The 14,329-nt window shown below is 43.3% G+C and overlaps 1 protein-coding gene across 17 annotated transcripts in view; it reads left to right on the plus strand.

The window, feature by feature from the left end:
- The window catches only part of PPIP5K2 (diphosphoinositol pentakisphosphate kinase 2), a 1,400,407-nt gene that overhangs the window by 622,673 nt on the left and 763,405 nt on the right, over positions 1-14,329 (plus strand). For 12 of the 17 annotated variants that reach the window (XM_086960990.1, XM_086960983.1, XM_086960987.1 and 9 more), the window contains exon 16: positions 4,474-4,595. In XM_086960990.1, coding sequence (XP_086817116.1) covers positions 4,474-4,595 — 122 coding nt within the window. The remainder of the gene's footprint in view (positions 1-4,473; positions 4,596-14,329) is intronic. The other 5 variants (XM_086960989.1, XM_086960992.1, XM_086960977.1 and 2 more) reach the window with 1 other exon arrangement.

The raw sequence follows: 14,329 nt of genomic DNA on the forward strand, positions 1-14,329 counted from the left end.
TATATATATATATATATATATATATATATATATATATATATATATATATATATATATATATATATATATATATATATGTATGTATCTCGTTACACCTTCCCCTGCTGGGAAAGAATAGAGTCGCACAAAGTCACGGTTCCAGTGTTTATTCAAAGCGGGTATTGTCCTTATTATTCCCAATGCATTTCGGCACATTACCTCGGCCTTCTTCGGGGGAGAATGATTTATGGACATCGATGTTTTCCACCATTAGGTGCCAGGTGATTGCTATTTCCTTTAAGTTATTTCCCTCTAGTGGGCGTTTCCAATGTTAGAGAGATTGCAAGGATTCCTGGTATCCGTAGGCACTTACTGATGTCTCTTTCGTAGACCCCTTTTAACTACTTCCGTGCACACATATACAGACACACACATACACCCTAGTACTTCTGCTCCAATCCTAGTACTGTGTCCATACATTAATACATCCACCATACTCTACACCATTATATTTCCGCCTCTACCATAGCACCTAGTGTCCTGCCTCTACTCTAGGATCTCTCTCCCTACCTATATACAGCATAGAACCTCAACTCAAACCTGTGACCTAGTACCTCTAGCCCTTTCCTAGTACCTAATTCCCATACCTACATACACTCAATTACCTGTTGCCACTACTGCGGTCTACAGATTAATTAATTTATCAATGACCTAGATCCTTATTTACATATACCTTTTCCACTCCTTTATTACCTCACCATTGCATTTATCCTTGTACCTTTTCCCCTACCTATGTCCTGCACCTACTTCTCCTTACTTAATTTCTTCTGTTTTCGTTTCTCCCTTGTGTCCTTTTTTGTGTATGGCAGAAGTCCGATGTGAGTAGTGTGTGCCTAATAAACTCATCCAGTCAGTTTATAAACATTTGATGAAGTTCTTAGGTCGATTTAAAGGACTCCTCTATCAGCGGCGTATTACTAAAGTGAGCTGAACTGGCTGCTTAAGTAAAACCAGTTTGCATTGCTATGAAAATAATGTATTTTGTCAATACTCCCTAACTCAAAGACAGTATATTTCATAAATCTGGGAATCTATGAAAGATTTTAGCACAGATAAATTAAGCTTCAGGCCTTTTGTTTCAGTTGCTGAATTCCTCTCAAATTGAGGTTCACAAAATATGTCCCCCCAATGGCAGCTTCATGACATCACTGAAAAGTAAGTGTTGACTTTCCTGGATTCCTTCCCGGTCGAGGCTTATTGGGCTGAGGCAGACTGGAAAGCGATTCTATAGCATCATCTTGACCAAGAAGACCGTGTTGATTTAATCTGTAAGTGGTGCCCAAGGCTATTAATTGTTATTGAAGGAATCCTATCTTAAAATATGTGAGACTCCCCTTCATAAGTGTAAATCTTCCAATCCACTTGATTCAGGCTTAACTCTGATATGGCGCTGACTATAAAGAGGTGTCACTCTCTGCAGATTCTGGATTCAGTTTTTAAAAATATTTCTAAGGTAGGTATAGATATACCATTCTTATTTCCACATGCTTGTACTTTGATGATATATGCATCTATGAGGTATGTAGGTGTGGAGAAAATAAGAGTAGTCAATCTGTTCTTATCTATTTACATTACATTTCACAATATCGCAGTACTTAATCTAAGCACAATACTATGGCAGGACTATGCTGTGTCCCTTGATATTATGACATGCAACGAATAATTACAGTACTGAGTTGCGTATGTTAATCCCTGGCAGTGTAAATCCATGTTGCACATATGTGTCTCTCATAAGTACAAATGCTATATTTAATATTTTTCTGATAGAGACTTATAACTACAGATTCCTCACTTTGTGAATTTCCTAAGGCATTCGACTGAGTCTGGAGGATTTCATAGCGGCTTCCCTACTTGTCTCTCTGACTATTGGTGTTGGTTGCAGCGCCGAAGGTGGCATCGTATGTTGTGCCGTATCTGGAGTAAGTGGAGTTCTAGTTGAGGCAGAGCGGTACAGTTGCCATCTGGAACAAATCTCCCGGCTGTGACCCCACTGGAGGCTGTTGTGGATCTGTACAGCCGGAAGGTGCTACAGACGGACCCGTAGGAGTTCCAAAATTTTTAGCCACGGCTAGTTTAAGCTAATGGAGCTGTTGTGGCATTGCCAATGGCTTTGGTTGGCATTATTATTATTATTATTGCATTTCTAATATAGCACCAGAATCGACCCCCGAAGGGGTATCTCCGCGCTTGTCTTGGGAACCCGTCCTGGTTTTTCCCTGTGAGATAGCCCCTACAGGGCATCCCCAAGGTGAAAGCCAGGCATCCCGCCGCGGGGGGGCCGTTGTGGAGATTAAGCAAGCTTAATGCCCAGAGTTGCATAGTGTGAACCCATGATTAGGTCAGGCACCGAAGCGAGAATTATCGAGTCCGTGGACATTTGAGCTCAACACCCTGCCGCGTCGGGAATCGAACCCTGGTCCCGGGTCTGACCTCTGCTTCAGGGTCTGCCTGCTCTAACCAGTGAGCCACACTTGGCGCAGTGTATCAATATCAGTGTCTTAATTGTTTCTGAAATTAGGTAAGGATTCCACGGCCAGGCGGTATCTGTGTATCACACTACTAATTGGGGGGAATGGTAGGATGAAGGAGAGCCGTGTTTGGATGTTTTGTGTCTTTTGGACTTCTTTGACTTACTGGGCTTCTCAATTTCAATGATGATCGGTTGAGAGATCGGCCTCTGGAGCGAGTGTCAGTCCTCGACTCCGACCAACACCGGACATTCTTAGACTTCTTTTTTGACATAGAGCTTGGCTTTGCAGTAGTGGATGGCCTTTCAGTTCATCAGTGTGCAACCATCACACAATGTAGAGTCGTGTTTAGAGCCGAGATGGCAGGCATTGCGGCTATCTGTCACCAACTTCTAGTGATGACAGTCTTTGCACGGTTTGAACCCTGTAGTTTTAGGTGAGGACATGTCCCTTGCACAATGAAAAGCTATGTAGGCAAGAAGTTCTGTCAAGCTGACCGGATTCGAGTGTGCGCCAAATCTGTCTGCTTCTGAAGGTGCAGAAAGAAAGAAACTGACTTCAACGTGTAGAGGTGGCACGATCTAGTAGTCCTGATGTCATATCTCAGGCGGGACATACCCAACACGAAGCCGTACAATGCAACCCACCGCCGTTCTAGGAAGCACCTATGAAAATGTCCCTGATTCATTTGTGTGCCTGGGGGTAATTTGCAGTGTCTGTGGTTAGATAGAGTCTCTACCAGCGAAGGGGATACCGAATGTCAGTAACCTATTTATCTACCCCGGCTTAAATTGTGGGTGAGGTGTTAGATTCAGCTTCAGTGCAAAACTACAGTTTAGCGTATATAGGCCTGGCTGAAAAATGTCCGAAGGCCTAGGGTTATTTATGCAATTCCTTTATTTTTTTGTTCTCTCTCATTTTTTTCTGTGCCAGTGTCTTTGTATTTTATTTTTTTTTTGCTCGGAATTGCAGTAAAGTAGACTAAATTAAATATAAATTTGAGAAAAAAGGTACACTAGTAAGTTAATTTACCTTTATAAGCTGATTGAATGCCAAAGAAAAACAGGGCAACATATATTTTTATTATTTCATCTTTCAGTTAATAGGTAATTGGAACAGATGCAGTAACGTATTTAACTGTTTTTGTCGTGTTAGCTCTGTAGCTATGTGACCAGATGCATACTGGTTGTAGGTTTGATTCCCAGCATGTCCGTAAAGGCTTTCATCCTTCAGGAGCTAATAAATCAAGTATCATTAATTTGAGAAATAATCTAGTTTTCAAGTATATGGTGGTAATTCAGTTTGTTGTGTGTGAAATAGTTATTATTTTGTGAATTGTATTGCAATGTTGTAGCTAGTGCCTTTAGAAATGTATCATTCTGTGTGATTGTGGACAGTAATACGGTTTTGACCTTTATGCCCTACCATCAAAGAGCAGTTTGGATTTTAGGTGACCCCAGATAAAAAAGTGCACAAACTGTACTACATGATGACTAAGGTTGTGAACATAGTGCTGCTGAACCTAGATGTATTAGCCTATTATCTCTTTACACAAGAAAATTATAAATCACCATTCTTACACTATTCCATATTAATTTTAAAGGCAAACAGGACCATTCTTGGTGCAAGTCCATACTGTTGACAAAACTGTTTAGACAGGTGTGTGTGTGCAATCCGTGCCAAAAGCTGTGGGCTATTACATTATTTTTGACTTGATATACCTATTCTTTCACACCATTGAGTTTGAAATTGTCCTGTTGAAGTACATTGCGTGACCGTGAGTGTGTAAATGTGCAAATGAATGCTAATTTGAAGTCTTAAATAAGGTAGATCTTCTTTGGTTTCTTTTGTGATTACCTTACCAACATTCTCATTTTTAATCCTGTTAACAGATATGTACCATTTTCACTAAACACATGTATCAAGATATTAAAAAAGTCCATGAGTAGTTTTGTTTGTTTTTCAGGAGATTATGCTGGATTCCCCGGATGTGGTTTGCTAAGACTGCATAGTACCTATAGACATGATCTCAAAATCTATGCTTCTGATGAGGGTCGAGTTCAAATGACGGCTGCTGCGTTCGCAAAGGTACTAGTTGTTTGAGTTTTCAGTTCAATTTATTGTTCAATATTGTGCCAGTAAGGTAGCAACATAAACATACAACAAATAATTAACTTCAAAAACGTTTCTTAAAAGATTATGAGCTATTATGTTGCCTAAAACCTTAATTTCGCATTATCACTCTTTCATCAAATTAAGTGAGATGTACAAACTTTTCTTTTTATAAATATATAGTTGGGAGAATCACGTATTTCATACTTTACTTCTTTCTATTCCTAAAACTATATAATTTATCGTTAGGTCAGTTATCAAAATCTGAAAAAGCAGAGAAGAAAGTGCATTGTGCCTTAATCTCTATTTCCAATTGTCCTTAAAAACTATGAAAACAAAAAGTATCGGAAAGTGCAAGTAGCCTAATATCTCTTAATTGTAACTTTAGAAAAATCCTTGGTTCTTATACTTCAGTCAGCAATCTAACTGCTAAATAAATGTGAGATACGGTGCAACAATTCCACCACAGATACCATCCCTATAAAAAAAAGAGGTGCATTGAATTGCGATATACTCACAGCCTTAAAAAACGCATACTAACTAAAAATAGTCAGTGTGTCAGCGTACTCATTGTCAATAAATGTAATATTAATCTGGCAGAAAAGTGCTGTATGCCTGGCTTGCCAGAATCCTTAACAATAAGTATTTCCTTAACAAACACTCTATCCTAGTCCTGGTTAAGCTTAACAATTTCAAGATATTTACCCAATGTCTAGCATACATAAATACCATCGCATTTCATAATTGATGTCATCAGCCCTTTTAAGTGCTGAATATTAGATTCACAAAATATTGGCAAAAGCATTTTCGTTCTCTTTCTACCAATAGCGACCCAAAAGACAGACAATAAGATGAGCCAGTGTCATTTCAAAGGGGACAATTGATGGTATTTACACTCACTATTCCGTTATCCTTCTTACTCGTTCGCCATTTTAGAAAAGCCGGCACTTGGCCAAGTCTTAGCTTCAACATCCATTTCCTTATTTGCCTCGCCTTTATATCTTTGAAAAAAGGTTGTAAGTGGCCTCTATAATTTGTGGACAGTAAGTGAGCTAGTTGTGCTCTTTCTTAGCAGTTCTTTAGTTCCATTTTTATGAATTTTCTTTTTAGCAGTTATTTTTCCATGTTTTCCGTAGGATTCACTGAACTATCGCCAAAGTTTACAAGTTGTTCAGAATCCATTCCATTGTTATAAAGTGCAAATACGCTGGCCAAGAATCGTGCAAAAAATACTTAAGTTGGCTTTTAATCAAGTGCCCTAAATGAGCCTTTCTCCTCTTTCTTCAGGCTACACCAATAATTTGGGACCCTGGTAAACCCCAGCTCGAGCCTCAGTGCCCTGAGAACTCTACCTTTTGGAATTCCCAAACATGTTTTTCATACCTTCGTTTCGATACTTTGAAGTTGAAGTACATTTTTCTTTGTGAATATTTCACTGCCATAGAGCAATAGGCTGGTGATATTTTGATTATACGTTTCCCTTAAAACTTAGTGACTTGTGACCCATGCTCGAGTCTAACCTCTGCAAGAGATTAGTTTTAAATTGAAAGCCAAGGTAGCTACACTCTTTAACGTTCTCCACTGGCTTGCTATTTAGCCACCACTTTGTCCAACTTTTCTGGCTTTGTCTTTTGGAAAACACCATTGCTTTAGTCTTGGAAACATTTATAAACACGTTGTTTCTCCTGCAGTAGAAAGCAAAGTCTAATTGCCTCTGGAGACCCATGGGAGTGTGATCCATTATAACTGTGTCATATGCATAAAAAATTTAGGATATAGGCTCACCAACTAATTTTGGTGGAAAAGCTTGAGGCCGGGAGAACAAAGCTAGGATCATCTGCTATATAATTTGAAAACAGTAATAGAGCTAATATACACTCCTGTAAATCATGTGGTGTATGTATTTCTACTCAACAGTGTGCCATTACTTACTGATGTGAGAAGTTGGCCTGACATATGATGCTCACTAGTTCTAGTGATCACCTTGTATCAGTCCAAACAACCCTTATGGTGATTGGTTGTAAGTCAACCTTATAGACCAGCTATCCTAATGGTAGCATGGACAAAAGCTGTCTTTAGGCTAAACTCTTTTGGCATGTGAAGCCAGCTGTTTTACCACATATAACCCCTTGAATACCAAGTGAAAGGACACCACACAGGTTGTTATGAAAATAAACAAGTATTTATTAACTAACATACACCTCTGAACTCTTTATGAGGTCAGAGGGCTAAGCACATGACAAACTCTTTGGAAAAATACATTTAAGTTGCACGATTTACAATGGTGCCCTAGGGGCACGACAAACCATATACTAAGTAAGTGGAATGTGAAAGTCACTCAAATGAATGGAGCTGTCCAGATGCTGTAGGATCGCTGGGACCACGCTATACTAACTTGAGGTAAGTACTAGGAGGCCCACGGAACGCGTGCGAGTGTGAATTCACACGCGAGATGCGTACAAACGTCTATGGACAGTACAGTTTTAAGAAAAGGTGAGTACGGACGTCCCTGACTAGATAGGACAGAAAATGACTGTGGAACTGGACACTAGGAGACTCAAGATACCCTTGAGCACCGAAATGCTCGTTTTACCTCACCCACAGGCTGCGGGTGCATAGGTGCCAAGTCGTGTCGGGTTCCGGCGTTGAAGTCTATGGAGCCTGGAGGAAAAGATGCTGCAGGCGGTCAGGGGGAAGATGTCCGGTGTGATCCAAGGGTGGATCAGTGAAGAGAGGAACCTGAAAGCAGAGGGGACAATGTTCAAAGTCACTAGCCAGTGACTGGAGTGGAACCAGGAGTGGAACTAGATGTTGTTGTCGCGATCAGGTGAAGGTGGACGCTTGTCCCAGCAGCCACGTGGACCAGGGGGTGTCTTCGACGACCAGGACCGAGGCACGAGCTGTCCCACGCAGGCTCTCGCTGTCGGCGGTGTCGTCTTCGGATTCGGAGTTAACAGGCCTTGGCAAATGCAACCCACGTGGTAAGTGGAAACAGCGTCTGGAGAGGACCAGGAGGGTCCGGGGTGCTCCTCTTTTGGAAGGGAGCAAGGGCCAGTCTGGAGCAACCAGACCAGCAGTGAAGTTGTTGGAGTTCGTCGTCTAGGAGGCCACTAGCCAGCCGGCAAGTGACCAGACAACGCGTCGAGCAGCAAACGGGCAGAAGGGCCCCACGCAGATCTCGTGGATGCTGGAGGGCTGGTCTTCGGTGCAGGAGCTGCTCGGGGTCGGGGCTTCTCAGTCCCCAAGCACTTGGACGAGGATGCCTCTGAAGTCGTGCTGGAGCGAAGTGCTGCTTCTTTCAAGATGGCCGGTCCCACGTGTCTCGTCGCACCCACGGGTCTCAGCTGTGCTGCAGATGTGGGTAGAGGTCGGAGAGGTCTGGGAATCCGGGTCTCGTCAGGCTCTGAAGTCTGGATCCTTGCAGGAAGACGACAAAGGGAAGCCGCTGTACGCTGATGGTGCCTGCTTTTGCAGGGTGGACACTCCTTGCCCACAAGGGAGATTTCTTCAGTCTTCTGTGGAGCAGAACGTCGAAGTCCAGAGTTTCTTCTTGTAAAGTTGATCAGGATAATCTAATTTGGAATGGTACCAGCTCCTACCTTTATCCGGCTAAAGGGGGGCTGCACTACGACTAGGTCCCTCCTCTGGGTGGGACCAGGAAGGGGGGTGGTTACACCCCCTTTCCTTTGTCCGGTCTTGCGACAGCTCTGGGACTGGGGAGCCCCAGGAACTGGTTTAGACCGGTGTATGCACTGGGACACCTTATGTGCCCCAGGCATCTCATATTCCTTTCAGCCCTGTCCTACCTAATACACAAAATCCTGTCTGGGGTGGTGCTAGCACCTCCCAAGGCAGGAAACCCTTTGTCCAAGCCTCGCTCGCTGGAAGGACTCCCAGCAGCAGGAGGTCAGACTTGTGTCTGTGGTGGCAGCATCCATTTTGTGATGCTGAGGCTCGAGTTAACTTTAACCGGGGTTCACAGTTACATACATGTCGTGTCCCTCTAGAGGGGTGGAATGCTACCCCCGTCGCCAGAATTGGCGAGGGGGTAGTATTCCAATTCGTATGACACCTTACTCGACATGTTTTGATAATGCTATACCAAAGTTAGCATTTAACGGCGAGGATTATAATGCACTTAAGAGTATATGGTATAGCGTTATCATGGAACAGCTATTAGGACTTGGTTCCGCAAGCTGCAAACGGGCTCAGCTCAAGCCAGAGCACCATCTCACATAATTCCAAGCACTCTGCCTTCAAGATTGATAAGGCCTGCCATAGGAGTGACTGATAGGAGGATATGTGTCCATTTTAGGGTTGGATATAGGGATACTATATCTAAAGCTAAGGGTGATTACACCACCTTGCCCCAGCTGATTGATCAGCCAGTTGTGTCAGATTTGGATGGCCAGCCAGGGGTGGCATAATACATGCTGCAGCCCCTGGTGGCCCTGGGTGCACCTATGCCCTGGGTACCTAAGGTACACTGTACAGGGACTGATAAGGTGACTCAGTATCCAATTAGATATGTACCTAGAGTACATGGAATCCATTTTACAGAGAGAGAAGTGGGCCTGGGTTCCTGAATAGCAGGGTCCCAGGTCAACTAAGTCGAAAAACCAGCAAGACACCAGGCAAAAAGTTGGGGGCAACCATAGTCAGATATCCACCTTCCTACAACTGATTTTACTTAAATCCATAAATCTTTATGGAGTTGCATGATTAGTTCCAGCAGTCCTGGTGGGATTTTCAAGTTTGGCACTTTTCTCCAGAGAAGGGAAAATGAATAGTATTGAATGCTGAAGATAAGACTGTATATGCCACAGAGGGAGGCTAATTTTGTTTTCAAAGAGCACTAGTCTACAATACATTTGAAGGCAAAACAGCCATCAATACTTGAATTACCTCTTCCGAACCAGAGTTGTACCTTGGGGAGGACAGCCTCGTTATCAACTCTGTCTTCTAATACTTTTAAGAGATGTTTAGGATGTATTTCACTACGTATATCGAAGTGTATTATCATGCTATAAATCTGTGGTAGTATTCGTGAGCCCTTTCTAGGTCATGGCTAGACAGAGCATGCCCGTCTCATAGAGACTGTTGTATACAATATGTGTGATTTTGCCCGCCCATAGACTTCCCATTTGCTGGCTCCATCGCCGCTCTCATATTCTTTCTCCCCATTTGTCCATGTCATCTAGAGAGCCTGGTTTAATTACTACTATCCATCCACTGCTCCCATCTTAGCAACTGTTTTAAGAGCTACTTTTTTCTTTGTTTTTGAGCACTTCACAAGAGAGCTCATGTTTTAACTCGCTCCTTTTCTGTGTACAGGCCTGTAAATCTTGTTCATATCTCGTCACATTTGCGGTGCATTCATAGACCAAGGTCAAGAGGGGTGCTAGAGAGACCAGCTGCAAGATTACTGCCCAACTGTGAGGATCTGCCAGCTGGCGCCACTAATCCGACCTTTATCTGTGGATATTGTGAGCATCGTGACACTTAATACACCCAGGTGCACTCCGGACACTTTGCTGTACCGGGATACTGGTTTGTCTTAAGTTTTGGATTGATGGGGGTTTCCTTTTGCAGCCTCTGATTACTGAGAAGCGTAGCATTGTTGAGAACTCTGGGCTGTCCTGCAGGTCACGATTATTAATGAGATCCTAGGCCGTTGACTGGCAGCCTCGCTGACTCTATGCCATCCCCGAATGTGGCTGCATTGGTAGTAGGAGCGTTGAGTTCGAAGAGGGGGAGGCCCTATCGAGACTGCAGAGCTGCTGGGCTGCACGGTGCTCGGATTGGTGTGGGCCACCTCAGGCCTAGCCTGTCACCCCGTGAGTGAACTGCCCGCTTCCCCCCTTCTTACCGCAAAGTGCCGCCAACCCTGACCCTGTTATACAGTCGGGTGAGTGCTGGGGCCCAGGGTTGCTGAACAGTCCCACATGGTGGCAGAGTTGCCTGAATGCCAGAGCATTTGCTGTGGTCTTTAAGAAGATGGACCTTTCCATGGGAGAGGAGGCGTTGATTTCAGGGTTTGCTGCTACAGGAGCTCCTGGGATTGTGGGCGACTTGAGTTGGCTGCTTGTCTGCTTTGGGATATATGGCAGCGCGGCACGGACAGATAGCGAAACCGGCTTAAATACGAGGGACGTAGGGGAAACCCTGTCATCCTTTATATCAGGCGGCTACCGGGCTGAGCTGGTGAGCTACCCCTGCGATGAGAAGCCTGACTGCAGTGCAATCTGTGACGAGTTTGTGGTGTGAAGAGAGAGTCTCTGCTTGGCCCCCTTTATTCTGACTGCTCGAGTGACTGAACTATAGAAGCTGCAGACCTATGACACCTACCTTTTTTGGACATCACAGACAATTTTGAGACTCCTTTTCACCTCCTGTTTAGAGCTCTGGCTATCTTCTGCATCTGAGCTTGTGACATTGGGTTGCGCATTGACTTACGGCCAGAAAAGTGCACTGGACTGTCAGAAACATCACTGTGAGGAGCTTTGGTCAGCTTGACCCCAGGGATCCGGGGTGAGGCAGGGCTGTATGTCTAGATAACTGCGGACGGAAGCACATTATAATGGCTCTGCTCATGGATACGGGTGAATAATAGTTGGGCACGGTCACGATTATAGGTCTGCTCGTGCCCCCTCCTATGCATGTTGAGTGCACTGACACCTAGAAGCAGGATGCAACGGACATTTGCTGGGCCAAGGCAGATACCGCACACAGTGATTTGCTGTGTGGAAGATAGGGAAAACAGATACAAAGCAAGCCAAATTGCCCTTTGAAAACCGATGCCAAGCTTGCACGATGGAGACCCCCAAAGATAACTCCCTGCCGGGACAGAGTGGCGAGCATTTCCAGACACCAGAACTGGATGTCAAGAGCATGTTTCTGGATTTGAAACAGTATCTCACCACAGTTGTCCCTGAAATGGACGTATTAACAGACAGATTTGAAAACGTCGACAAGCATGATGAGCGGATCGATAACCTTGAACGTCCTATCTCTGATGTAGAGGACAGCAAGCACTCTGTAGTCAGAGAAAAGCTATTGTGAATGGAGCAGGTCCTGGAGGTGATACGCAATATACATGCAGACCTAGAGGCGCTTGAGAAGAAACAACCTCCACATTTTAGGGGTTCCCGAGTCAACTGCCATGGGCAGAATGGAGTACTGCGCCCAGGTCAGCCCGCTTTGGCAATGCGTACTCCGCCATGTTCTTTGTTGAGTGAGCCCATAGATCCTTAGTTAGCGGCCTTCACTGGGGACACCTGCTCGACCTCGACCTATAATAGCTGGCATATTGAATACCAGGGACTGTGGCATGGCCCTACGCTTAGCAAGATGCGGCTGCATCAATACCAGGGAAAAAAAATCCAGTTATCCAGATTTTAGAATGGCAGTGCAGGCTGCCAGAAGAGACTTTTTGCCAATAAGGCGCACCCGTCAGCGAACCAACGATAAATATTCCCTGGTGTACCCTGCTAAACATCGGTTACTACATTAAGGGAAAACACACTTCTTTACTGACCCTATGTCTGCGGCCAAGTTCGTCAAGTCTATCCCACCAAAAAAGGGGAACTTCTCTCCGACCTCCCTATGGAACAGGCTCAGAACACCTTAGCGACATTGGTTAGTTCGACACTGTCACAACTTGGAGAAGCCTGCCACCGATCTGGGAGTGTCTCCTAACCGGGTCAGTCCATCCGCTCTAGAGAATGTGGGGCCTGTTCTCCGCCTGCAGGTATGAATTAGAGACACCTGTATAAAAAGAATTTGATGTGTGTGCCATACCAAGGGTGTTATATTCTGATTTACAATGTATTTCCCTTTTAACCTACCCTGTACATATTTCCCTTTTAATAGAATCTTTGTTCTTTGTTGCACATGCACACTGTCCATGAGATTCCATTTGGAATTGTTATGATCTAAAATGTTTAACTTGGACTGATTTCTTGGAGGTTGGAAGTACTGTGCTGCAGCTTATTAAATCCTGGATTTATCTGAATATACTTGGATTTCCTCCTTATTTACTACAAAATTGGCGACGAGGGTGACCAGTACCTACTACTTCTACATCAGCAGCACAGGCGTGGTACAACTATTTTGAAGAATTTTTGGGATATTTTACTGTTTTAAATTTTCAAAGTTTCATAAAGGATTTACTTTCCAGAAGCTTATGGATTTTGGAGTGTGACCTGTAAGGATTGGAAGTTAAATCTCATTTTACCTCCGTTTATGCTTCAATAGCTATATTATTGGAACTGCATGATTTTCACTGAATCTGAACTGAACTGAACTGCTGGACTTCACTGAAACTACAATTGCTACAATCGCTGTGAGTCTTTGCATTTTGTGGAAATTACGATCGCTGTGAATCTTTGCTGCGAAAACCTACGATTTTTAACAAATACATCGTTTTTCATCAGTGTTTACCTTCGAAAAGGACACGCGAACGAAGTCTTCAGTTGATGCTTCCATGCGCCGCCGTGTTAGAGCGAGCTGTAACCATGGAAACAAATGAAGCCACACGCAACGCATGACGTAATGCGTAACGCGTAAGCGGCGGCCATATTTGTTTACCTTTGGAAGCGTACTAGCGCTGCCGCCGAGCATTGCGCATCTTCCTGAAGCTGTTGGTGTCGCGTGTTTTGACATTAAAACAACGGAACTGAAATTGAAGGTACTTTCATCCTAAAGGATTGAAAAAGGGTTATCAAGACATTATTTTCATAATTATAGATCGAGAAGATTTACTACACGTTGAAATCTTGGAATTCAGTGCCGATTTCGCTGGAATTTCGCTGATGTACACAGCTGGTGTACTCATTAACTTAAATTTGATTTATTTATAGCGTTTTGGTGCATGGTATTTCATTCTTATTGTATTTTTATTTATTTTATTTTATTTGCAGTTCATTTATTTTGTTCATTGCTGGGACAATTGTGTTCACAGGTTAGTATGCAGTTCGATCCTCCTTCAAAATTTCTGCAAAGCAAAGGTGACCCTCCCATTCCGTTGAACAGATGGAAGAAGGAGTTTATGACTTATTTAAAAGCTATTGATGGGGAAAGGATGGGAAATGAAAGGAAGAAAAATATTTTTCTACATTGTCTGGGCTCCGAAGGGCAAGCTATTTTCAGAAATTTACCATCCGTTCCTGGTGATTGTGGAGTTTTTGATGAAGCTATGCTTCGTGTGGAAACGCGTTTTAAACCCACCACTAGTATAGCTTTAAATCGTTACAAGTTCTATACCAGAGCACAAAAGGAAAATGAATCATTTGATGATTTTTTAACAGGTTTGAGAGCTTTAGTTATGCCATGTAATTTTGGTAATATGACAGATGAGATGCTTAGAGATAACATAATTGTGAATGTTAAATGCAAGAAAACACAAGAACAGTTGTGGATTGTAGGCAATCCAACCTTGTTGGAATGTATTTCTACTGCTAAAGCTTTTGAACAGTCTAACAAATGGATGAAAACGATAGAGGAAACAAGCAATAAGAGTAGTAAGAATGATAAGTTAACTGAAGAAGTATGTGCGATGAACAATGTTGCAAGAGGTCCTCAAAGTCATAGGTTTGGATCACGTAACCGCATTGTGTGTTTTAGGTGTGGAAGTTACAATCATGTAGCTTCTTTCAAATTTTGTCCTGCTTTAGGCAAGGAGTGCAACAAATGTGGAAAGGTGGGTCATT

This window comes from Lissotriton vulgaris, chromosome 3_1, assembly GCF_964263255.1.
Source record: "Lissotriton vulgaris chromosome 3_1, aLisVul1.2, whole genome shotgun sequence".
NCBI classification, from domain to species: Eukaryota; Metazoa; Chordata; class Amphibia; order Caudata; family Salamandridae; genus Lissotriton; species Lissotriton vulgaris.